This window comes from Amphiprion ocellaris, chromosome 20 (genome assembly GCF_022539595.1).
Source record: "Amphiprion ocellaris isolate individual 3 ecotype Okinawa chromosome 20, ASM2253959v1, whole genome shotgun sequence".
Lineage (NCBI taxonomy): Eukaryota > Metazoa > Chordata > Actinopteri > Pomacentridae > Amphiprion > Amphiprion ocellaris.
Window position 1 is genome coordinate 18,257,950 of NC_072785.1, and position 24,204 is coordinate 18,282,153.

Below are 24,204 nucleotides of genomic sequence, written 5' to 3' on the forward strand. Positions count from 1 at the left end.
ATAATATTAGAACTCCTGACTCAGAATATGGTTCTTATTATTCTCTATCAGCTTTAGCAGGTGTAAAATCTACCACTATCTTAATTTAGCATGTTACCATGCGAACCTTTGCTAATTAGCACATATACAAAATACAGCTTAGGCTGATGAAAAAGTCATTTATTTTACAGGTATTTGGTCTTCAACCAAAAGTACTGGACAAATAAAAGAGATGGAAGCCAATGGTTCACCAAAGCTTGGTGTAGAAAAGGTGTAGAAAATTTTATGCTCATCTATCCAGTAGTTTAAACAAGTGGACCAAATTACTAGCGCTGCCATTCCTAGAGCTGTGCTGCATGAAGAGCAAAAATTCAAATTAGCTGTTGTTTTGTTTTCATTCAACCATTCTGTTTCCCATCAAACTAATTCTGTCCCATTTTCCAGCTTCAGATGCTGCGGAGAAAACAAATGGGACAGCAGGTACTGTTGAAGGAGAAGAGACATCGTCTACATGATTGTAAAGACTGAAGGACACCTGGGAAGGACTTACCAATAACATTTACTTCATTGCATGTCTATATGTGTGGTAGACAAGAAGCGGAATTTGGATTAGTGAAATCCTAATTTCAAAAATTACATTTTGAAATGTTCTTGAGTTATTTGAATTTGAGTCAATGGTGTTGGTCTTAATTTCCTGAAGTACTTATTTTGCATTTTACAGAGTAAATGCTGCATATTTTCTTTGCCAGAGGGTGTTCTGAGCTTTGCTGTTGAAAGAGATGGGGATATATCGCCCTCTAGTGTCAAACAGTGATTGTACCACTTGTGTCCTGCTGAATCAGAGCTTTCATCAGTACTTGGGACTTTTGGGCGCTCATCTGTAAATATAGCAACATAAAGTATATTTAACATATCCACAGCAATAATAAATTTGTTCTACAGAGTTCTGTTCTGTGTATTTTCCAAGAGAGTTTCCACACCAATTATATTTGTTAAAAAAAAATATTATCTAACTTATTTTTCCTGTCATGTTCAGAGGGTCTGTACAGACAGTGTCACCTTTGCATTGTTTGTTAAATCCTAACATCATAATATAATTCAAGTTTCTTTTTGTAGCTGCACAATCATATCCAAATTTATGTTTTCAAGAATCCTAGGTTTTTTTCTTGTTTCGAGGCTATCTATGCACATGGCAATTAATGTCACTGAAAATGCAGACGTAAAGCAATACTAAAGTCATTGTTATGGAGCACATTTTCTGCTGCTTTTAGTTACTGATGTTGGAAGTGTTGCCTTTCCTCAGTTCTTATGGCTCAAACAGTGGGATGTTTGTGTTGGATTTCAAACTGGTTTTAGAGACTATAATGTAAGAAAATCATTTATAAAGAAAAAATTAAAGATTTATGGACAAATCAAGTTGTTGTGCTGAGGACAGTCTTTTTTTCATTTCTAAAGAAATTGTTGTTCCTGTGACATATACATTTTCTTACTTCAGTCTTTACTTTGCTTGAGCCTGAAGTGTGTATGGTACAATACGATCCAAACAAACGAATAGTTTTAGATTTACGGATGTCTTCCGTTTTTGACGTGTGTCATTATTTGGAATAATCACATTGATAAAACTTCTCTTTTCAACTACAAGATAAAAACAAATATTCCAATCTCACGGAAAGGAACTGTTTTTCAAACGAATAATGATTACAAGGCAAGTCAAGCAAAAGAATTTGGGTTTGCATTTCTTATGCCAAGCACTGACACAAAAGAAAGTCAGGTGACTGCTTTTTCATATCTACTTTTATTGAAATGAATCAAAGATTTTTGTTATGAAGAGTTAGAGCAGAGTACTCCATTCACTGATGAAACACTACCTCCATGTGAAATACCAAGTCATCTCCCCATCATCCACATCTGCCAGGCTGCTGTCATTCTTCCTCTGCACCTCTGAAGCTATCATCCTCTCACCCTCTTCACCTCTGCCTGTATATGTCCTGTTTTCTACCCCATCTTTAGAGTTAGGTGGCTTAACCTTTCTCTGTAAGTTGACTTCTGATGGTAACATCTCCTCCACCTGCACCCAGCGATGAAGCCCTTCACCTTCCTTCCGACTCCGATGGATCATTTGATCCATGTCAGAAATCTCACCTTTCCCCCTAAATCTCTCCTTCACCTTGCTCTCTGAAAGATTTTTTTCTTCATATCCTGATCCATCCTGCTCAAACTCATTTAAGCTCCTTAATTCAGATTCACTCCACTTGTCCAAAACCCTCTCCCTAAAACTTAACTCATCTAAATCAGGTTCTTTCATCTCTCCGTGGGTAATTCCTCTTTCTTCAAGCTGCTGCTCCTCCTCAGCTAAACTATCATCATTCTTTACCACATCCTCACTTTCCCAGAGCTTTTCGTGACTGTGCAGCTCATCGATGTCATGTTTTTCTGCGGTCTCGTCTTCTTTTCCCTTGCTAAAGGTAGAGGATCTGACTGGTAGAAAGCCTTCTTCTGGTGTGTACGGCTGATCTGAAACCAACAACGGCCCACTTCTGGCAGAGCCTATGGAAAATGAAAGATGTCAAACGTCACTTTTCAAAGCTGACAGCTGGGGATTTGATGCTTATCATCAAAGCACATATATTTCCTTTGAAATCCAACGAAGGCTACAAAAGACCATCACACACCTTCCATCATGGCTCTCCGACGTTTAGAGATCACACATTGTGACTCACAGCAGTCACATATGGAGTCATCGCCAGTGAGAGCCTTCCACCTGTTATGATGCAGATATAGTCAATCCACCTGGAAACAGCTAATAATCTATCTAAAATGTACTGTTCTGGTTTGTGATGTGCTCACCTGTTGCCTCTGTAGGTGCAGGATTTGTGTGTAGGACCTGGGTCCTCTGATGTCACGAATAATTTGCAGTGGATGTTGACCTAAAACAGAAACAGGATTAGGCCACAGCATGTAGTTGTGTAAATCCAGAAAATTGTAGTTCCTCCAATCATACCTCAGTGTCAGGGTCAACGGTAAACTGGAAGGCCTTTAAGGACAACCTCAGGCTTTTGTTTGTCCGAGAAATGAACTGAGAGGCCCCTGGGTCTCGCCTGCTGTCCATCATACAGCTAATGATATGGATGACATCCAACATTACGGACACCAAGGTCAAGACCAAACCATTATAAATGTCTTGTTGTCCACAATACATACCCATAGTTGTCTATGATGGCGTATTGGAGGGATGATTTGGAGTCACTGGATGGTGCTGCATAGCAGCTATTGATGTACAGTTTTCCTCCAACAGGGAGGTAAGGAGCAGAAACTTGGAAATTTACAGTTTGCCCAATCTGGTAAACGTGGGACTTGGCTGGTTTGCTCCATAAATCTAAGAGTCCATTGAGCGAGTCATAGCAGTTATTTAATATTTAAACATTTGATAAACAAGACGAATATCGTGATCAATGCTGCTGCGACTCTGAACACTAGATTTTTAGCATACCATCCATTAACTTGATCTGGAAATCAGTCGGACGTCCTTTCAGCCTTTTACGCATAACATAGGTTTGCCAGGTGGGCTGTACAGCCAGCTGGTGTACATGATGGTCCCTGTGTAGGATGGAGGATTGGGAGGTTTTAGGTGCTGATCAAGTCTCCACATACGATAGATCATTAAAGTAGTAAGGAAACAAGTCTAACCTTGGATAACGGCACTCAATCTCGACTTTGATCGGGTGCGCTCTGCTCGGAAAACGCCTTGACGAAGGCTCATAATGGAGCTCAAATTTGTAGACCAGGTAACCGTGTGGCAGCTGTCGAGGAAAGTCAGAAACTGTGATTTTAACTTGCAGGGAGCGTCTGGAGGCGAATGACACCCGTGGACATCTTACCTCACGCACTCCATCACACGCTGTCAGTGGATACGTGAAGAGCAGGTCACCGTACGGTCTGAGGAGCCCGTTGCTTGTGCAGCTGCTGCCTAATTTCAGCTCGTCTGCGTCTGCGCCTAGGCCGTAGAAAGCTGGTTTAACCCGAACTACTAAGTCCGACGTGGAGCAGGTTACCGAGACGTCTGGGAGAAAAGCGAAGTCCGACTGGATGTTTGCGTCCTGACGCATAGATCGAGGTGTTACTGGCTTTGAAGGCAGATGTGACCCGAGTTGAGGAATCGGAGCTGTGCTGGCAGGTAAGCTCAGACTGGACTCTCTGCCTTCTAATGTTAACAGATCTATTGGTTTAGATTTTGGAGTGCCCAGTTTGAAAACCCTTTTCCTTCTTCTGAATGGATATTCATACGTGTCTGCTGCAGCTCTAAGGATGCCAAGTGATAAAACACTCCACAAAACAAAGAGATGCCACTTTGTTTTCATCGCAACTGACTTCTATCCTTCTATCTTTCTCTTTCAATCCGCGCGTAAAAGCACCACCGTCACAGCTGGAGTCAATTAGTGGCGACAAATTGGCAGCATGCTGTCAAATAGGAGAAGTTCATTTTCGTTTATTTGGTTAATGTAGCTGTTTTCTTTGGATAGTTTCGTTTAAACGAGTGGTTCTGGTAACATCGTTTTGATATATGCACTCCATTAAGAGCAAAACACCATGGATTACCTGCAAAAGCCAGTCTCTTGCTCAAAAGCCTTAGTTCATCTCGCAGAAGTAAGTATCTGTCAATGAACATGTCAGTGCCATCAGAATGAAAAGTCTTTGTGTCATTGTGTGGATAAAACAGTCAAATTGCTTAGTCATGTTGTCATTATAACAGTGTACTCTGGAGGGATGTTCTGATGTAAACTATGGCTAAAGTTTTGATGACAGTTACTGTAAATTGTAAGTTACACCTTAGTGTATGTGGAAGATTGATTGCAAGAGACTGGACAAGATTCATATTTACACTTTTACTGTTTGTATTGTAATTTGTTGACAGATCACATCATTACAGAAAGGAAAACAGCGCTGCATAGCACAAAGAAAAAACAAAAAGTAGAAATGTGAACTTCGGACAATTTCCTGACTGAAAACTGTACATGCAGTGTTGTAGGAATTACAGTGTAGTCTTCCTACACCTCCTGACGTTCCTGTCTGTTGGGCCACAAATTCTCATCCACATCACGAATATCTTCTCTTGCGTCTTTTCACCTGGGAGCAATTTACCAATTCAGGACAGATTTAGAAAAAACGTCTCATGGAAATGGAGGGTAAGATTATTCAACAGAGATCCATTATAATACATTTTGATCAACATGACATAAGCAGTTGATAATGTAGGAAACAGCAGAGAATTGTACAGAATCATTTGCATGGATGTACTAAAGCATTTGCAACTTGTTCAAAGAAATGACAAACTGCTTTTTTGATGTGCACAAGTGACACTGATGTGAAGATTGAAAAAGTAGTTTTGAGAATTTCAGTTCCGATCTGAGAAATGTACCAAAGCAACTGAGAAAAACTGTAATATATATACACAAAGTAGTACTGATGCTGAGAAGATTGTACCTTGATGAAAAGATAAACTAATTGACTTTAACTGATGGTTGTACTGGTACTGTAAATACAAAGACTCCAAGTCTAAAGGAGAAGCAGAGTTAAAGTAAATGGCTTCCAAAGTGGAGTTTTGATTGATAAATTTGAGGGGCACAAAGGTGATTAACAATATCAGGATTATGTGCCAAAAATCTAATAATGTTTTTGTTTTCAGATTTTTATTAACTCTGTGCTTTATTTGTGATGAACCAGAAGGCAGATTTTCTTCCTCAAGCCTGAAAAGTACTAAAATAAGGCCATGTTTGAAGCAACCATCACTTTGACCGGACTGCTTCCAACTAATGTACAAACCAAAAATAGATATAAATTAGTCATTGTGTTACTTTAAATGGTCATGAGCTAAAAGAATGGCTGGTCTAAATAATGAATCTCATGATTCATAAGCATTGGCATCACCAGTTATTTAGACTTTTGCCCATTCAGCTATTCTAGTCCCACAGGTTTGCAGTTTCTGGTGTGCAGTACTGTCCAGTAGATGGCGCCATGATGAAAGTTTTGGGCTGCAGACTTCATTTTCTTTATGTGCCTGTACCGAATGCTGTAAAAATTTTCATTCACCTGCTGTAATTAAGTTCAGATTTGACATACCATTGTTTTACATGAGTATTTCATTTTCTGGAAGCTAAGGTTAACTCAACTGTGCAATGAAACCATTCATCGTGTGCCCACCAGGAACCAACTCTAATGTTACCACTTTGCAAATTCAGAGTTTACAGTGGGGGAAAAAAGACACATCTTGATTTGCCAAAACACAACAGCTGCTCATTAATGTCCTGAATGTGAATAACGCCATGAACTGTCAGCAGAATTCTCTCTGTAATGTTCTTTCCCACAAACTGTAGACGTGGATAACAAAGGTTGTTGACTTCTAGAAGCTCGGTTGTGGTGAAGAAAAGATTGATATAAAAAGTGAAACTGCTCCCACGTCTGTTTCTGAGGAGCCTTGAACAGACAACATTCTGATACTCAGATAAAGCTGGAAAGTACTGTTCTTCCACATCCATGTCAAAAACCTTGTTTAGGTGTTGAAGGACCTGCAAATGATCTTCAAGTAAACTGTGAACAAAACTCTATGAGTGATACCGAGTGTCTTCCTGTTTTGGGGTATTTTTTTGCTCGCATTTAAAGAATTTAAAGTCCATGAATCTTTTGCTAGAAGATAGACACTGCATCACACACTTATTGAGAAAATGCTAATGGGTCATTCCAGAATCGGAGGATATTTCAGATTCAAAGTGTTTGAAGAATTTCAAAAAAAAATTTCTTTTACAATTTTCTGCTACATATTCATCAATAATAGGTAATAAACTATTATAGGCTTGATTGGCTCAGCTTACACATCAGTGGTATCATTTTTATTATTATTGTTTTATTATTGTATATTATTGTTGTTTGCTAACCCTCCTCTAATCACAGCAGCAGGGTTGCTAATCCATGCTAATGTTATAGAAATGACTTTCGTCAATTTATGACTTTCTTGAAATTTATGTTTGTAAGTGGAAGTTTAAGGTATTGAGGGTTTTAATTGGGGAAAAATGGCATGTTAATTGCAAAAGTTGATAAAGTTCCATTTATTTAATAGATAGAACTTGTATTCTGCTATGAATGAATATTAAAATTTACAAGATAAGTTATTACTTCGTCATCAAAACAAAAACTAACTTTAGTCAAAATATAAGGAGGAACAGTACACTGCAAAGCATCACAAATTAAGTTAGGTAAATCAGCTTTTCTTTAGGTTATTTAATGTAAATATACAAGTTTTGCTAATATTAAGAGAAACTTAAAATATCTTTTTAAAAAAAAATTCAGAACACTTTAGAACTTAAAAACACTCATTTTATAACTTGAGGCATTTTAAAATGATGAGCTGAATGAACAAAAAACTGAACGTTCATTCAACTCATTAAATTAAGTTCATTGGAACCAAAACTAGCATACAGCAGATGTTCAGGGATGCACTGTCAGAGAGTTAAAACTCCTTGGAGACACTTGTTTGCTGTGGTTTAAGAAAACAGAAATGGTGGAAACTTGCTCTGTTTTTAAAAAAATATTAAATTAAGTCTTGGTTTTTACTTCTCATAATAATCCAAACAATTCTAACCATGACAAAGGTATAAAATTCTGTCACTATAGACTTAATTATTTATCATAGTTTAGACCTTTGAGGCTGTAAGTTCTCAATGTTACATGAAGAAACTGTTTAAACTGAGAATGTAGAAGGAAAGAAAGTCTGTATTTAACCATTTTCTGTGTAACTAATTGATTCAACGTGAGTTTATTGAAGTCTTGAAGCTCAGGTAATTTGGCTCAGCTATAGATTTTACACTTTCACAACTCATAAGAAACCTTTGAGTTAATTAATCTGAAATGCATTTAACTTAGATTTAAAGGCAGCAGGGGAACTTTTAAGGTGAAAGAACCCCATAATAAGTCATTTACATAAAGTGATTTAAATTTTCTTGGCACTTCCACCTTTGCTGGAAGCAAATCTGCCGGATTAAGATGCTTGAGGTTATTGCATGTCATAAGACCAGCTAAGTTCCATAGACTCTCAGCAAACGAACCATGTGGGCTTTGTTTCCCTCCATCTGGGTCAACATACAGTGAGGGGAAAAACCAGATCGAGATATAAGTAGATCTGCAGCAACTTTCAAACCAGTCACACACACACACACGAACACACAGCAAAGAAGAGGCCATTATTTATTTTCTTATTATTCATATAATATTCCTATTACTATTTTGTTGAAAAGCCTTAATATTGTTAGCAACACTTCTGGATTTCCCCTTGTCTGGACTTTTATAGACTTTTTTGGTCAGCTAGGCTTTCTGTTTCAAGTTGATACAAGTGTTGACTTGTGTCTAAGTACTTAGTAATCATATCTTCTCACAGCTTTCCAGCTAAGACGTGGCATCAGATTTAAACTTCTCTTTCTTTTTGATGTGTACTCTAATATAGACAATGACATGTAATTGTGCGTATTTATTTTGGAAACAAAAAGCCTGATGAGTCATATATAGAAGTGGCCACAAACAAATAAAATCATAGAGTAAATAGTCACAAGGTCATAAGACTGAGTGTGTAAACTCAATAACAGCGACAGTATGAAAATCATCTCATTTTACAGCAGAAGAAAACAAAGGTGAGTGAAATGCTACAAGATGCAAGTCATCTATGTTTTTCAAGGCAGTAGTATTACAGGATTTTGCAACACGCTGTCCAGACTGAATTCCTAATTAACCCACTTAACTTAGTGGTGATGTATATACTCATTTGTGTGCCAACAGGAATCCTTAACAACGGGCACCAAGGTAATTTTTTCTATTTTCTTAAAATTTCCAGCCAACTACAAACTGGAAATGCATTACTGCCTCCTTCCAGTTTAAAAATAACAACACATTTGGTCTTTGCAATTAAAAAATGATGCACATGTTCCTCCAGTAAAGTGAGATCTGATCTCAAGTGTTGACTCGTGATGCATGATGAGACACATCCTAATGCTGAGTATGAACTAGTCTGACTAACCGGATGTGATTGGTTTATACAGGCCCACACAAGCCAGAGTGTTTTTCTCCTGTGGCAGAATGGTAGTGAGGTAAAGACAGATCCTTCTGTGCTGCAGAATGGTCTGGGTACACCAGAATCTGGCTCTGTGAGACTTGGTGTGAACTGACATACTGATCACTGAAGACACGTATCAATACCAGGTGTAAACAGGGCCTAACATTCACAAGCTTAAGTCTAGTATTGAAAAATAAATGCCGCTTCACCGTAAACTGTCCTATTTAACTTTGCAGTTTGACCTGTTTGTAGCACTGCAGAACTGAAAGTGAAAACAGAAAGATTACATCGAGTTTCAGTGAAGCACACACTAAAACTAACTGATAAGTTTTAGAAAGCTATAAAACTATTTTAAAAAGTAAATGATGGATTTCTAAAATGTTTCTTCACCCATAGTTGACCATTAACAGTACAACAGATTTTTTAAAAAGGGGTCGTGTCGTAATATGTTTTCTGCCAGCTTAACAAATCTTATTCCCTGATGATTAAACAATAAATGATGTGTTTGATACCATGTTTGGGTGGTGTGAAAGGGAATGTAAGGTGAGTGTCCTACAACTACTGATGCCACTGACACCTATTTTGGCTCTAATACTGACACTGCTTATGTTACATTAGCAGAGAGGGTTTTACAGCAGTAATGTCATCTACAGGTTAGAAGTTAAGAGCAAAACATACTTTTTTGCCATGTAGTTGTCAAAGTAAACCGTGATCTCTTACAGTGTATTTATAAAAATTAGACTATTTTTAGTCAGTGTTGACCATTATTTGGATGAGATACAGTGTCTAAATATTTTTTGCCTGTCATCTCTGTCCACTATAAACCATCCAATAACAGGAAATGTTCATGTAGAAACCAACAACTTTGATTTTCTTTTAGTTTACTTTAAAATATGTACCATTTGATTTAGTCTATTTTATACCTAAATGCAGTCGAGATGGTTTGGGATGAGATGGCTGCAGAGCGAAGGCCAAAGGGCCAGCAAGTGCTCAGCATCTCTGGGAACTCCTTCAAGACTGCTGGAAAACCATTTCAGGTAATTAATTAGCTGGAAATGGCTGATTTTAATGGAATATCTACATAGGAGGACAGAAGCTCATTTCCAGCAACCATCACTCCTGCGTTCTAATGGTACATTGTTAGCTAATCATGTTGAAAGGCTAACTGATGATTAGAAAACCCTTTTGCAATTATGTTAGCGCATGAATAAAAGTGTGAGTTTTGATGGGAAACATGAAATTGCCTGGGTGACCCCAAACTTTTGAATGGTAACGTACATCTACATTAATTTTAATCTCTCTCAACTTATTAAGCTAAATCACCTGACGCACTTTCATTAGAGGAAAATGAAAGTGTGTCCGTCATGATTTTTTTTTAATGAAATGTTTTGGTTTTTTAAAATTTATTACAAAGTTAAATATTTTGTAGTATCATTGTTTTCTATGTTTTGACTCAATTCACTGAATTAAACTAATATTAATTTAATGCAATTAATATAATTGTCTAATTTAAATTTAAATGAATTATTTGAGTTATTACCATTTTAGTTCAATTCATTAATTTGATTTTTTAAATTGAAAGCCTTAATTGATTTTATTGAGTTTATTCAACTCATTTCAAATTAGTTATGGCAATTTATATAAATTTACCTTAGACAATTAAGGGAACAATAAGTGCAAGTTAAATCATTTATTCAACTTGATTAATTGGATTAATTCGTTTTATTATAGATTTTTATTATTTTAATTCTGTTTTATGCTACATTTTGTTAAATGTAATTAAAAGTAATTCTCTTTTAAACCTCATTCATCCTCATTCACGTGTGTATTTAACAATAGCAACTATAATTGCACCGTTTATGTGTGTGTCAAGAGATATTTTGTTGTTTTGTATTTTTCTTTCTTTCTCTATTTATTGCTGAGTTGCATTTCACATTTATAATCACAATAATCTCTGTTGTCAAAAATGTAAAACAGAACAGCTGCGGACGTTACGTTGTCCTGCCGTGCTGCGTTTATGGACTGAAGAAAATGTAGACTTTCTTCAACAGTAACAAACAAACAAATACATAAATAAACATCTGTGAAAGTGTCAGAATGATACCTATTTGGTTGAAGTTCCTCTGAAAAGGTCTACATGTAATTATTTATCTGTATATCACTTGTCGACACGATTTCCATCCCCTAAACGTGATATTTAGTGTCCTGTTCTGTGATTTGTTGCCTTTTCCTGGGCTCATGCATGCGGATCCCCCTCAGCACTGGAAGTGGACGTCGTGAACATGCGATGGTCACGTCACAGTCTTGATGACGTAGACATATAGTAGAATGAATGAGATGGCAGCAGAGAGCACGAGAGCCTTGAGACAGACCCACGCCGAGCTTCACACGATGATGCTATGAGGAGGATTTTTCTTCTAACGCTAAAAAAAAAAGAATAAAACCAGAAGAAGCACTTCGTCGTCTTGAAGCGCAATGGCACGAGGAGAGGGCGCGGAGCAGTACTCGGCGACTTTACTGTCAGTCAAACCTTTAAACACTGAGATCAAACCGGCAAAGGTAAGCGCTTGAAAGATTTCACCTCTTTTTAAATTAATTGTGTGGTTGTTCAAATGAGGAGGATTTCTGCACCATCTCTGTCTCATTCTGGTGCGTAAAAGGCGCCTAGATTCAAACTAACGCCGGTTAAATTTGTGGTCAGGACTTCCTTTCAAACGCTCGCTTTGAATTCGGATTTCACCCCGTTCTGTCCATCTGTCCTCGGGCTCGTTTGTGCGGAGGACATTGCCAGGAACCTCATCTCAGTCAAAGTTGCTGTTTTAACATTGTGACTTTTTAAGCTGCTCAGTGTGCTCAGCTGTAGCTGACAGATGTGTGACGTGGAGCTTCAGACTCCCATCAGGCACGACTGGCTCTTTGTTAACGACCATGAACAGTCTGTGGTAATGACATTGGCAATGGGATGGTTGTATAGAGAGTTAAACAAGGCTTTCATCCTTTAAAAAATCAAAGTGACCACTGTGTGTGTCTCACAGCTTCCAGATAACTCATCAGTGTTGGTGTTTCACATGGGAAAGTATGGCAACATCTACAGCCTGTAATACCTTCTATCTGCTCTGTGATCACATAGCAGATTTAAATCCAAGCTTGGCAAAGGTACTTATGGACATTAGACTTGTCTCAAGGGGAGTGAATGAAAGAAAATACCTCTCTGGAGCTGCAACTATCATGATTGATCATTCCAGTTGCCTAAGATTCACTAGATCCAGTGTCTGTAAGGTGAGAATTCAAACTAATTTGAACTAAAACTGAATGTAATTGGGTTTGGACTGATGGATCTATGCCGCCCTGAGATATTTCCTTTGTATTCAGAATTCAGAAGTTGTCCAGTCCTGTTAAACTCTCATGGATTCTGTGGGTGCCTTCTACAAAAGTCATTAAAGGTTACCCACACGCTGCCTCTCTATATTTAGCTTCAGTTTTATTTTTACTTTCCCAGCCTGGCGATGGCGAGCTGAGGGATCTAGCGGGAGACACTATCCCGGATTTGTTTTAAGGTGACAATTTCCTCTCAGCAGAGGCGATTCTGAATTTGAGTCAGCTGTGGTTGTGAATCAGCGCCCACAAGCACCCCCTCGCTGACATCACCACGCTCTCACAGGTGATCGGCCAATGGCAGACTGCTGGCTACAACGCGAAAAAGTCACACTGCCCCTAACACACTACTGCCAGAGAGCCAATAGCTGAGCTGCTGTGATGTGGTGATGCAGTTAGAGTGAACTAGAGTAACCTCGCCGGCTCACATGGCGTTCCTGCAGGTTGTAATACTGTATCAGCTTTTTCCCCAAGAGTCAGACTCAGGCATGGTTGAGGGTATTTGAGCAGAAAACAGGGATTAACAGAGAGAGAGGGGTGTAGATAATGATCATGTGGTGCACCACTGCCCACATCACTTTACCTTAATTTACAGCTCCCTACAGAATATGAGCGCTTCAGTGTTTACAGTGAGACGCACAAATCGCTTTAAAGCCAACTTAACGTCATTATGCACCTCTTCTTCCCCTTCCCCTCTTGTCTTCCAGCCAAAGAACCAGAGAAATCGTCTGTCTGTGTGCAGTAAAGTGTGCTATGCATTTGGCGGAGCTCCATACCAGATCACAGGCAGCGCTCTGGGCTTCTTCCTCCAGATCTACCTGCTCGATGTGGCACAGGTGACTCAGAAGACAGAGGAGAATGATGCTACATAAGTGAAATTGTGCTTTTTTTTTTAGCGACATTCGCTGATCTTGAAATGCAGCCGCACAAACACACAGTGATTAGCTTCAAGGTCAAAGTTTGTGTTCACTCCATGGAGCCTCATCGCTTTAACAGCCTCCATCCTGCAGTAGTCGGTCAAGCGCATTAGCCTGGACTCCTACCGCTTTGCTTTGTTACTCAATCAGCAAATTAGACTTTTCCTCTGCACACAGTAGGAACCTAAACAAAGGCCGTTCAGCTCAGTGGATGAGATCATTGTAGCGACTCTGAATGCTACTTTGTTCATAAAGAAATTACACACTTGTGTGTTTGGCTGCTGTTGTACTCAAACCCTGAAAATGTCTCCATAACCTCACTGGTGTCATGGCTCCTCTGAGCCTTTCTCCATATGAGGTAGTATTTGGCATCCTCTGTGTTTTGGTCTCAAGTCTTTTTTTTCCATGTCCCCTCTCTAGCTGGACCCCTTTTATGCCTCCATCATCCTGTTTGTGGGCCGGGCCTGGGATGCCGTCACAGACCCAACGGTGGGTTTCCTGGTGAGCCGGAGTAGATGGACCGGCATCGGCCGCATGATGCCCTGGTAGGTGTCACAGAGCAACTAAGATGTTTAGTGAAATGTGTTGAGCTACAGGAGAAATGTGAGTCTAATGTACTGGCAAAAAGGCAGCCCATGAGACGTTAGCAGTAACCATGGCAACAAGCTTGAAGGAATAAAAAAAATGGTACGACTGTAAGAATGCAATGTGCCTGTATTAATGTGTAGAAAACGCAGTGCAAGTCAGCAGCAGAAGCATCCAGTAAAACGACTCATCTCTGTGTGGCATTTAGTGGAACAGTAGGAAGAGCTTGTACCTAAATAGGTATGAGAGGAACTTTGCATTTCGTAGGAAGATGTTTAGTATCCCACCCATGCTTCTGTCGGCATACTGCTGCGTTGCACATGTAAATTCCAGCTACATGTGAATGTCGGTCTGCCTTGTGGCACAGCTGGCAGCTGGACAAATGCATCTTCACTTCTTGCCAAAAGCTGGGTTTTGCTTTATCTCCCCACAACTGTGACAAGCAGCGATGAATGATTTATTTTATCAACTTTGCACAAAGCATTAAAAGTAAAGGGAGAAAGTTCAGACTGTTGAACTGTAAAATTCAAATGCTTCTCTTTGCGTAACCAAATGTATCCAGTTGAGCTCATGAAGGAAGCAGCTTGTGAAGGAAGGTGACCTTGACATTCTGCTGGCAGGATGAAATGCGATCGTGTTGCTCACAAACCGTCACTGCAGGCCGTGATATAATTTGCAGAGAAGCGGAACTAAATATTTTTACAGGCCTTCTTCCCACATATTGTCACTCAAGTGATATCTAGAGGCCAGTGGGAAGTCAAAAATACCAGCTACCGTGCACGAGCTCCACGTCATATGTTGAAGTGTGTGTGAAAATGGGGGGGAGGGGAAGTTGCCGGCTTGTGCTGCGATTGGTCCAACCCACAACACACCATCAGCTTCAAACCAATAGGGGTGTGTCCCTCTTTGTGTGCATGTGTGTTAGATTTGGAGGATGGTTTTCTTTGCAGAAGCACAGAAAGGTTATCTTGGGTCAAAAAGGCAATAACAGAGGTCATTGTTAAAAAAGGCAACATGTACGTGACACCACCGTCCATCAGAGAAGAGATGTCTTTCATTTTATCTTCTCACTTGTCCTCCTCAGCACGCACTGTGGCAAATAAAGACACTGCGGTCTGTGTTCAGTCGGTGTGTTAAATGGTCACAGCCGGAGCTCTATTTCCAGATAAATTAGCTCTCACTAACCTGAATTCATGCAGACATCAGAGCAAATCGGGAGCTCTTTCTTATTCGCCACGTGCGAGGAGGGGTTTCATTTCACCATATGTGGATGCAGAAGTGTCGCATCAAATGAGGAAACATCCCTCTATGTTTAGTGAGAATCGGTTTTTATTGCTTCTGCAGGACGTCCTGGATGCAAGACATTGACTTTAGGCCAACAGCTGCCCTCTTTTAATCTAGAAGCTACCCAGTTATTTGTTTGAGCTAGAAAATAGTTTTTAGAAAGCACTCTGCGTGAATGATTGTCCTCAAAACAACTTTTTTCGGGTGTGTTAATGCGATTAAGAGACACGTGGTTTCCCTTTGGCACAAAAAACACTTTGAGTTTTACCCACTTTGTTGCTAGTTTGGGAAAAAAAGGTTCTGAAATGTCCCCAGCTTCCCTGACGGAGGTTTTGGCACCGAGGTCAGCTGGAGGACGTACAAAGCTGAGGAAAAGGCTGCCGAGTGGGGTGAGAGCGAGGTGGGCCAGAGCGGCCTCGCCATTGGGCCGGCCCACCCTCGCCTCCTTATGCTGCCCCAACTGAGCCCTTTCTCCACACACGAGCTCCAACAAGGCAGGATTAGGGGGATTATACACAAAGCAGCTGGGACAGAGCAGACAAGAAGTGACTGCAAGGGAGGAAAAATGAAAAGGAGGGTTGTGCTACTGTAACAGTGGACCGAATTCAAACACGCTCTTAAACACAGCAGGAAAACAGTGGGACTCTGTCTAATGCACAGAATGAAACACAAGTTAGAAGAAAAAAACCCTTGTTTGGTTCATATCAGGCTCTCTCCTAAACAGTTCTCTCACTCTTTTCCCCCCAGGATCCTTCTGTCAACTCCGTTCGCGGTGCTGACTTACTTCCTCATCTGGTACGTGCCTCCATTTGAGGAAGGGAAGGTGGTCTGGTACCTGATCTTTTACTGCCTCTTCCAGTCAATGCAGACGGTTAGTACCTCATGTTGACACACATCAATGCTCTGTTCCTCTTGGTTTCCTCTGAGGACACTCTGTCTAACTGTGTGAATGTTTTTGCAGTGCTTCCATGTCCCATATTCAGCCCTCACCATGTTCATCAGTACCGACCAGAAAGAGCGAGATTCTGCCACTGCCTATCGTACGTCAGCCCTCCTGCGTGATTTTAAAATGGCTTTACATGCGTGTTTCCATTCATGCTCTCACGCTCCACACCTGTGCTGCTTTCAGGTATGATGGTGGAGGTGTTGGGCACAGTGCTGGGAACCGCAATCCAGGGCCAGATAGTAGGCGGCGTCTCCAACTGTCCCGATGAGACTGAACATGTGAACAGCACAAACTCATCCAGAGTCAACGTAACCAGAGCTTCACTGGATGAGACAGTGAGTCTCCTGCAGGCTGTCTGATAAATGATGACATTCACAGCTATTTCATGCAACATTCACATGAGTGTTGGGCTAATTTAATACTCTTTTCTGTTCTTAGAAAAAAGCTTACTTGGTTGCTTCAGGGGTCATCTGCATCATCTACGTCTTGTGTGCCGTGATCTTGTTTCTGGGTGTGAAGGAACGAAAAGGTAACACTCACAAAGATGACAAGAAAAGTTCTTTTTGTAAGGAGGATATATTTATAATGTTGAAGCAGAAGCGTTGACTCAAGACACTAAATTTAGGCTCAAGTCAAACTGAATCAAAGATCTTTACAAACAAAAAAGTGCATTTTCCTGATACCTGATAGACTCAGTCCAGTTCTGCTGTGGTCAATGAAAAACCAGAAAAGATTAAAAAAAGTTTGACTCTGCAAGTGCAAATGTTGGTAGTTGTGTTACTGGAATAATACACTATAGTTACTCTGCCAAGGAACGCGGTGCAGTTATGTGACGTTTGGCGTACAGTTGTCTGTCTGTCTGTCTGTCAGCAACATTGCTCAAAAACAGACTAACGGATTTGGATGAAATTTTCAGGGAAGATCAGAAATGACACAAGGACCAACTGATTAGATTTTGGCAGTGATGCGGCTTATAGTCTGGATCCACAGATTTGTTAAAGACTTCTATATCATTGTGAGATAGTGGCACAGCGTCACTGTAACTATGACAACAAGTGAACTCTGTCAGCTGCCTGCTGACGATCACATGACTGTGATCCTACTACAAATCCACCACTGCAGACTTATCAGGACTTATCCGTCAGGAAATGATACAAGGAACAATTGATTAAATTGTGGGGGTGTTTCCATGTCCCATCAATTCCTGCCACCTGGTACATATTTAGGTCACACAGTTCAGTATCTGTACATAACGTACACATGCAGAACATACGCCTGTGCTCCGTGCAAGGTCATTTTGTTTGTGGGTACATCTATATTAAATGGCCACATTCTATGGTGCCGTGATTTCTGCCACAAGTTTTTTCAAGATTTCAGCCGTCAGAAATGATACGACGACCGAGCATCCTTGGCAGATGCTCTCTGAGTGCTTTTCTTGTCTTTAAAACGTTATCATGCTTGTTCTTAAATGCTTTGTTAGTTCTCTAAGTTCAGAACACTGTTACCTTGTTGAAAAGCCTAAAACATCCTTAAATTTAGTGATAACTATTCATCATGACTTCTTTAGCACTCAGAATGCAAGAACTGAGATACACTGTGGCCTTAACAAACCAAGATTTTTCGCCACCTCTGATTTCAGGATTGCATTTGAACCTCTCATCAAAAAAACACATCGGAAGCAAAAAATGTGGAGGCCACATTCTGACTAAATTTCTCTGCAAGATACAGATTAGACGAATAATAATAATTTTATCTCTTATCATGAAGGGTGTTTTTGTGCTTGTGACAAAGTGGGTGAGAACTTGAGAGAGAGGTGAGGCTGTGCTGCCACAATGTGAGGTTTTTTTTTTGTTGAGTAGCTACGAGATTATTGTTGAAATTATTTTTCTTTGTAAATTCTTTCGTATTGTTTTGTAACTTTTATTTTCACATTAATGGAGAAACACTGTAAAATAAAATCTGCACCTCTTTGGCACTCAAGAAGTCTGCTGAGTCTGTCTGCCTACCACCTTCCTTGACTATTCTGGCCAGGCTACGTTACAGTGCTTTAGATTCCTTACAGCTGTCCTGTCTTTGTTCTCTTCTCTTCAATGTTGGATTCCAGAGAGCGGGAGGAAGAAGTCAGAGCCGCTCACCTTCCGTCAGAGCCTCTGGGTGATCATGACTCACGGACCGTACGTTAAACTGGTCATCGGCTTCCTCTTCACCTCGCTGGCCTTCATGGTGTGTCTCATTGTTTGTGTCAGTTAGGATGCTGCAGTTATTTCTGTACTAGTCATATTTTAAAGAATAATGTATCTTTTGTGTCTTTAGCTTTAAAATGACTCTTCATTTTGTCTGTTACAGCTACTGGAGGGGAACTTTGCCCTCTTCATCACCTACGCTCTCGGCCACAGGAAGCACTTCCAGAATATTCTCCTGGTCATCATGGTGAGTGTTTCTATTTTCCGCTGAAGGGCTCTTCTTGTAAAAGCCCTGATGAGGATGGGATTTAGAGGACGCCAGTGCAGTCCGCAGCACAGAGTAAACAGTTTTCAGCTGTTGCTCTGAGGCCGTCCCTCACACGAGGAGATGCACGGCACTGAGGCTGAAAGGGCAGATTTTCAGGGTGAGAGGAGGTGTTGTTTGGGCTCCTGGGAACCTGTCTCCTACATGCTCGCTCTACGTCCGCAGGAGATCAAGGGAGAGAGATGGGCACACAGTGGAGCTTTTGTTGCCTGGGCAACCCTTCCCTGCCACCATGGGAACTGCTGCTACTGGTTGTGTCCTCCTTTCCGTCCTCCTCTCACTGCTTTCTGCTCCGGTGAACTTCCCTCCGTTTGGGAGTGGAAGCGTTTTTGGACACCATGTGTCATATTTGGAGGTGGGAGGAGAGAGAAAGCATTTTGCACAGAATTTGCCCACAGCTGAAGTTTGCATTTTCTCGTTCTTCTTCATTGAATTGACTGTTTGTTCTTGCGTGGCCATTTAACACTGGTTGATCACAGTTGGCCTCGAGGTCAGAGGCTGTCTACCCCCTGCAGGGTTGAGTTAAAAAGAGCATATTGTCACGTCGTCCTTTGACCCCCTTCAGTGGTCACTTTATTCTTCCCACTTTTCCCACAATCCTTAATGAAGCCCAGTTAGACTTTTTACTGATTTAACTAGAGAATATGTTTATTTTAAGAAAAAATATTTCACATCACTCCTTTGATTCATGTTAAATGCTACAAATTCATGTTAACTTATTATGCAAGTAACGTCCATTGAGGAAACGTTGCTAACATTTTTGTTAGCTTATGATTTCTACACTTGTTTTTAATGGAAAAAGGTCTTATATTACAAAGAAATCAGTCTCATTAAAACATACTTGACATTAAAGAGTGTTTTGTACAATACATCAGCATTTTTTTCTACCATAGTAAGAAAACATAGTTATATAAGACCATATACAACACAGGATTTGTCGTACTGAAGCTAAAACCCACAAGGAAAAGCTGCTTTCATTACCTGGGTGAATTCTGGTTTTATGCTTTTGAGCTCCACCAGAATCAAATACCAAAAATGTCGAGGACAACGTTTGAGTGTCTCCGATGATGGTTACAAGGTTTTCTCCCACATAGGAATTCTATTCTATTCTATTCTATTCTATTCTATTCTGTGACAGTGAGTGAGACTACAGATACATGTTTGTGTCTGTAAAATTTAGATTCGAAAAACATAATCAGCTTTAAGAATTTACTGTCTCTACCTTCTGGCTGTTTTGAACACAGATTGATATAAAGGGCTCTTCTTCACTGAAGCAGTGCTTGAGAGGCCTCAAGGATGCAGTCTGTGTGCATGTAGCAGTAAATGAAAGACATTTCCAGTTACAAAATCACTTACTCAACATCTCCAGCTTTTGCCTGTGTAACAGTGCCGGATTTATCATTGTGCCACCGACATAGAGACTTGAAATCTAAAGAAAGAATGAGTGTTTAAAGACATACACCTGTAATAAAACTTGAGTTCACTTCATGTTAGTTATTTTAATTTTGAAAAACTTGTGCATTCAGTGGGATGTTTTCCAGTTGAAAAGTCATCCCTGTCTCTAGTGGGCAAACTAAGCGATAGCGGTGTTTCTAACTTCCCTCAAATGCATGTTTGGTCTCCAGCACAGCTACAACTTGTTTATCCTTTGCACTGATGGTACAGTTGTTACCTCAGTGTAACAAGAAATTGTAACATCTGATCATGAACAAATAACTTAGCATTCTCTCTGCCATGATAAAACTAATATAACTGCGTCACCATTTGTTTGCACCCATCGCATGTGTGCTTCCATGATGATATTTAATGGAGTAATAATACTGATAAACCTTTGTCATTTTTTCCAGCTTTCTGGGACCCTCACTATCCCATGGTGGCATTGGTTTCTGACCCGGTTTGGGAAGAAGAAAGCAGTTTACTTTGGCATCTCGGTTAGTAGTAGATGTTTGGTTTTTGTACACCAAGGCAGAAAATGGCTCCATCTGAGACCTCACCCCAAAGAGGATGTTATTTTAAATAAGTACTAACATCTTTCTGTGTCTTTCAACAGTGGGCGGTACCTTTCATGATCCTGATCGTCTGTATTAAGAGCAACCTGGTCATTTCTTACTTGGTCTCAGTGGCAGCAGGTGTGAGTGTGGCTGCAGCGTTCCTCCTCCCTTGGTAAGCCGGAGCTTATCCACAGAACCCATCCTGGTTCCATATGCAGACGTGGGTTGTTTAAATTTTCTTCTAAATGTTGTTTTTTTTTTTTTTGTCCAGGTCAATGCTTCCTGACGTAGTGGATGACTTCAAAGTTAAAAATCCAGATATCCATGGTCATGAAGCCCTCTTTTACTCCTTCTATGTGTTCTTCATCAAGTTTGCCTCTGGAGTGTCTCTGGGTGTCTCCACCCTCAGTTTAAAGTACGTTTACTTGTCTATTTTTGTTATTATTGTTCATATATATTGTCATTTTGTCAGAAATTGTTTTAATTCTCTACCTCGTATATGAGATTACCTCTTTAAAGCTCATTTGTCTGGCGATCATGTGGTCAACAATCACATAATCCCTCAACTGAGCATTTTGCCAAACTGTATTCACATCAGCTCAACTTTTCTCCCTTGATCTGCATTTTTTCGCAGATTTGCCGGCTACATGACCGGGGACTGTGTACAACCCGAGGCTGTCAGTTTAACCCTGAAGGTGCTGGTGTCTCCTGTGCCCGTGTTTCTGATTGCCGTGGGACTGTTGATACTGAAGACTTACCCCATCGATGAGGAGAGGAGGCAGGGCAATCGAAAACTGCTGCAGCAAATGTTGTAAGTGAAGCGTGAAATGCGTGCTGTTGACACACAAGTTTTTAACTTTGTCCACGATGACCAAACAAGAAGGTTGGACAACCGTTACTTTGCAACAGGACCTGTTGCAAAGTAAGGAGCGAAATTCAGCTCTGTTCTGTAAACCTGAGCTAAATTCAAAATCTTAACAAAAACTGTTTTTCCCCCAGTGTTGCCATGTGTTCTTTGTGTGTGACTCTTGGCTGTTCTCCCGTCCTTTAAACAGGGACTCTGAAGCAGACTCCGAGTCCGAAAGCTCAGAACTTGGGAGTAGCATGTAGCAGCAGAGGACGAGCCATCCACCATCGCTGCTTTGCGTGTTTGCACAGGCTGTTGAGGGACCACCGGTTATCTGGACTAACACAGGAGGGACTGCAGACCACTACTGAAGCATCATCAGCTTTTCAACAGGCTCCCTCCAGTGGCTCACACGGGTTTACGTCTCCCTCTAGTGGCAGGCCGCTGTCGACTCGTGTGAGGAGTATTTTCTGTTGTCCTTCTCCGGCTGTGTCGCAGTTGAATTCCATTTACAAAAACTAAAAAGCAACCACAACACACAAATCCACAGTGTGTCTTTTTGTCAGTCGAAAGCCAGAGTCCCAGGTTCATTTCTTCTCTACATACTCTGTCTTTTTCCAGTGATTTTCTCTCCCTGTTTAGCTGTAATGCAGCAGGAGATCTGTGTCAGTTTTAACGTACGACTGAAATGGACAGAAGTATCGGACCGCTTCATTATTTAATCATATCTCACACACACACATCTTTGTTTGCCTTCAGCAGCTACAGCTCCTGTAAACAAATGGACTCTGGTTTGACTTTCACTCAACAAAGAGAAGTCTCTTTTCTTCCAAAGATGTAAAGTTTACTGACACGTTCCTGGAGCTTTCAGTTTCTGTTTTACATCTCCAGCTGTGAGCAGCTCCTTCATGCCTTCTAGGGACAATAGTATTCATCCTTGTTATCACTCTATGCCTATACTACATCCTCAGAGCCCATTTAGAAATGCGTTGGCATTGAGAGATTTGCGGTATCATTCTTGACATATTTATTTACTGGTTTACAAGATCTGACCAACACTCGTGCAGATTGGAGTGTGATGCTACCTGTGATGTTTACTATGTTTTAGCTGTTAGGCGTCCTGTTCAGAGGCTGCTCTGGAGGAAATGTACAGTATGAGCCCTTATTAATGAAGGGCATGACGGCACTATTCCACTAATCGGAGTTTTACGGAGCTTTGCTACAATTTCTACTTTTTGCTTTCCTATAGAACGTTTCATAAAAGCAAAAACTTGAAGTGTACTTGAATATCCTGAAGGGGAAACGGCATCTTGCTAAAGAATATAATGTACAGTATCTGAATCACTGCCTTACAGACACATCTGATTAGTTGCGACTGAGTTTTTCTGGCGAACTCAAAGGATTTAGTTTTGTTTTTTTGTGCTGCTGAAAAATGTTACACGTTCCACCTTCTTCTGCTTTAACGATTCAGCCGATCTCCACCAGGTTCAATAGACATTTCTGAATGTGCTTTTACAGCAAAGTCAACTCCAGTATGAAGTCATTTCATCGGGCATGTTCTCACTCCTCAGGAGGGGAAAAATGCTTTATTTAACTATTTATTTAAAGAAACTAAGGGATATCAGCTTTCTTATGGAAGCATATGTGTATAATAATTTATTAACAACGACTGAATGATTATTGTTGTGACTTTATGAAGTGATTTATGAGTCGTGGAAAAACCGAGAACATCAAAATGGGGATATATTTTTTGTTGTCCTTGTTGTAATGTCATTAAGAAGATGCCTTTGCAGAATTGTGACTTACAAAAACAGCAGCCTAAATGCAGATTTTGTTTTTTAATTTTAAGTTATGTGGGAGGAATTTGTTCTCACTTTAGATGACTTGAAGTCACCTCAAATGACCTTTTTTTTGTGGATTTCAACAAGAAATCTTAATATATTTCTGAAGTTGCACTGAATGAACAGAATCAAGCACATTGCATCTCTCCTGGGCCTCCTTGGTGTTTCTATGCTGCTGTTTGTATGAAGTGTAAATACGTTTTTCTGACTCTGACCATGATTAGCAATATTTAAATCAGTGAAGAGAGAAATCCATGTGCTGTAAATTTGTCATTTTAAGTCTATGAATAAAGTTTGTCAAGATAAAGAAAACAAAATCTGTTCAGTTTCATTGAAATATCTCAAAAGCACTCCCAGGTTTTAATGTGTAGAACATTTAAGCACTTGTTCCAGTGGAAAACTTCATGAGACTTAGTTGCCAGACATATTTAGGAGCAATAGGTTTGTGTTATTTGGTTAAAAAGTACAGCTTATCTAATAATTTAACCTCATTTTCTGATTTTATTCATTCTTCCCCTGATTTGCCTTTAGGTCAGTTTGATTATACGAATTGTTTTGAGAAATGCACTTAATGTTTTGCAAATGTCGAGGATGATTCGTGAAATGTACCAAAGTGACTGAGAAAAACTGTAAAAACAAACCGTAGCAAAAACTTATCAAACAGAAGACAGAGGTAACTGTAATTAGAGCCTGGGTGTCCAGATGTCAGTCTAAAAACTTCTTCCAGATAGTGGTGTGTAAGAATGAAGGCAGCTCTTGAATGCAGCATTTTAAATGTGGTTCAGCTACCTAAATGTTCTCTCAGGGATGAAGAATTAAGGCATTTACAATTCTAAT

At 40.1% G+C, this 24,204-nt stretch overlaps 3 protein-coding genes across 5 annotated transcripts in view; 2 read left to right on the forward strand and 1 right to left on the reverse strand.

The window, feature by feature from the left end:
- The window catches only part of si:dkey-157l19.2 (uncharacterized protein KIAA1522 homolog), a 28,435-nt gene extending 27,040 nt beyond the window's left edge, over positions 1-1,395 (forward strand). For all 3 annotated transcript variants that reach the window (XM_023284472.3, XM_023284479.3, XM_035954948.2), the window contains one exon: positions 424-1,395. In XM_023284472.3, coding sequence (XP_023140240.2) covers positions 424-494 — 71 coding nt within the window. In that variant the 3' untranslated portion in view covers positions 495-1,395. The remainder of the gene's footprint in view (positions 1-423) is intronic.
- A 366-nt stretch (positions 1,396-1,761) lies between these two features.
- si:ch211-67f13.7 (uncharacterized protein LOC565426 homolog) lies at positions 1,762-4,386 on the reverse strand. Its single transcript, XM_023284640.2, has 8 exons — positions 3,858-4,386; positions 3,667-3,779; positions 3,470-3,576; positions 3,181-3,355; positions 2,981-3,095; positions 2,827-2,906; positions 2,652-2,740; positions 1,762-2,526 (listed from the first exon to the last, which is right to left on the reverse strand). The coding sequence occupies exons 1-8, from the start codon at positions 4,335-4,337 to the stop codon at positions 1,844-1,846; spliced, it is 1,842 nt and encodes a 613-aa protein (XP_023140408.2). The 5' UTR covers positions 4,338-4,386; the 3' UTR covers positions 1,762-1,843.
- A 7,017-nt stretch (positions 4,387-11,403) lies between these two features.
- Positions 11,404-23,684, forward strand: LOC111577920 (sodium-dependent lysophosphatidylcholine symporter 1-B-like). Its single transcript, XM_023284448.3, has 14 exons — positions 11,404-11,632; positions 13,156-13,284; positions 13,786-13,910; positions 15,982-16,105; positions 16,196-16,274; positions 16,364-16,515; positions 16,619-16,709; positions 18,285-18,403; positions 18,527-18,610; positions 20,536-20,619; positions 20,739-20,851; positions 20,951-21,094; positions 21,314-21,490; positions 21,735-23,684. Exons 1-14 carry the CDS (start codon positions 11,549-11,551, stop codon positions 21,787-21,789), a joined length of 1,560 nt encoding a protein of 519 aa, XP_023140216.2. The 5' UTR covers positions 11,404-11,548; the 3' UTR covers positions 21,790-23,684.
- Positions 23,685-24,204: the final 520 nt, after the last annotated feature.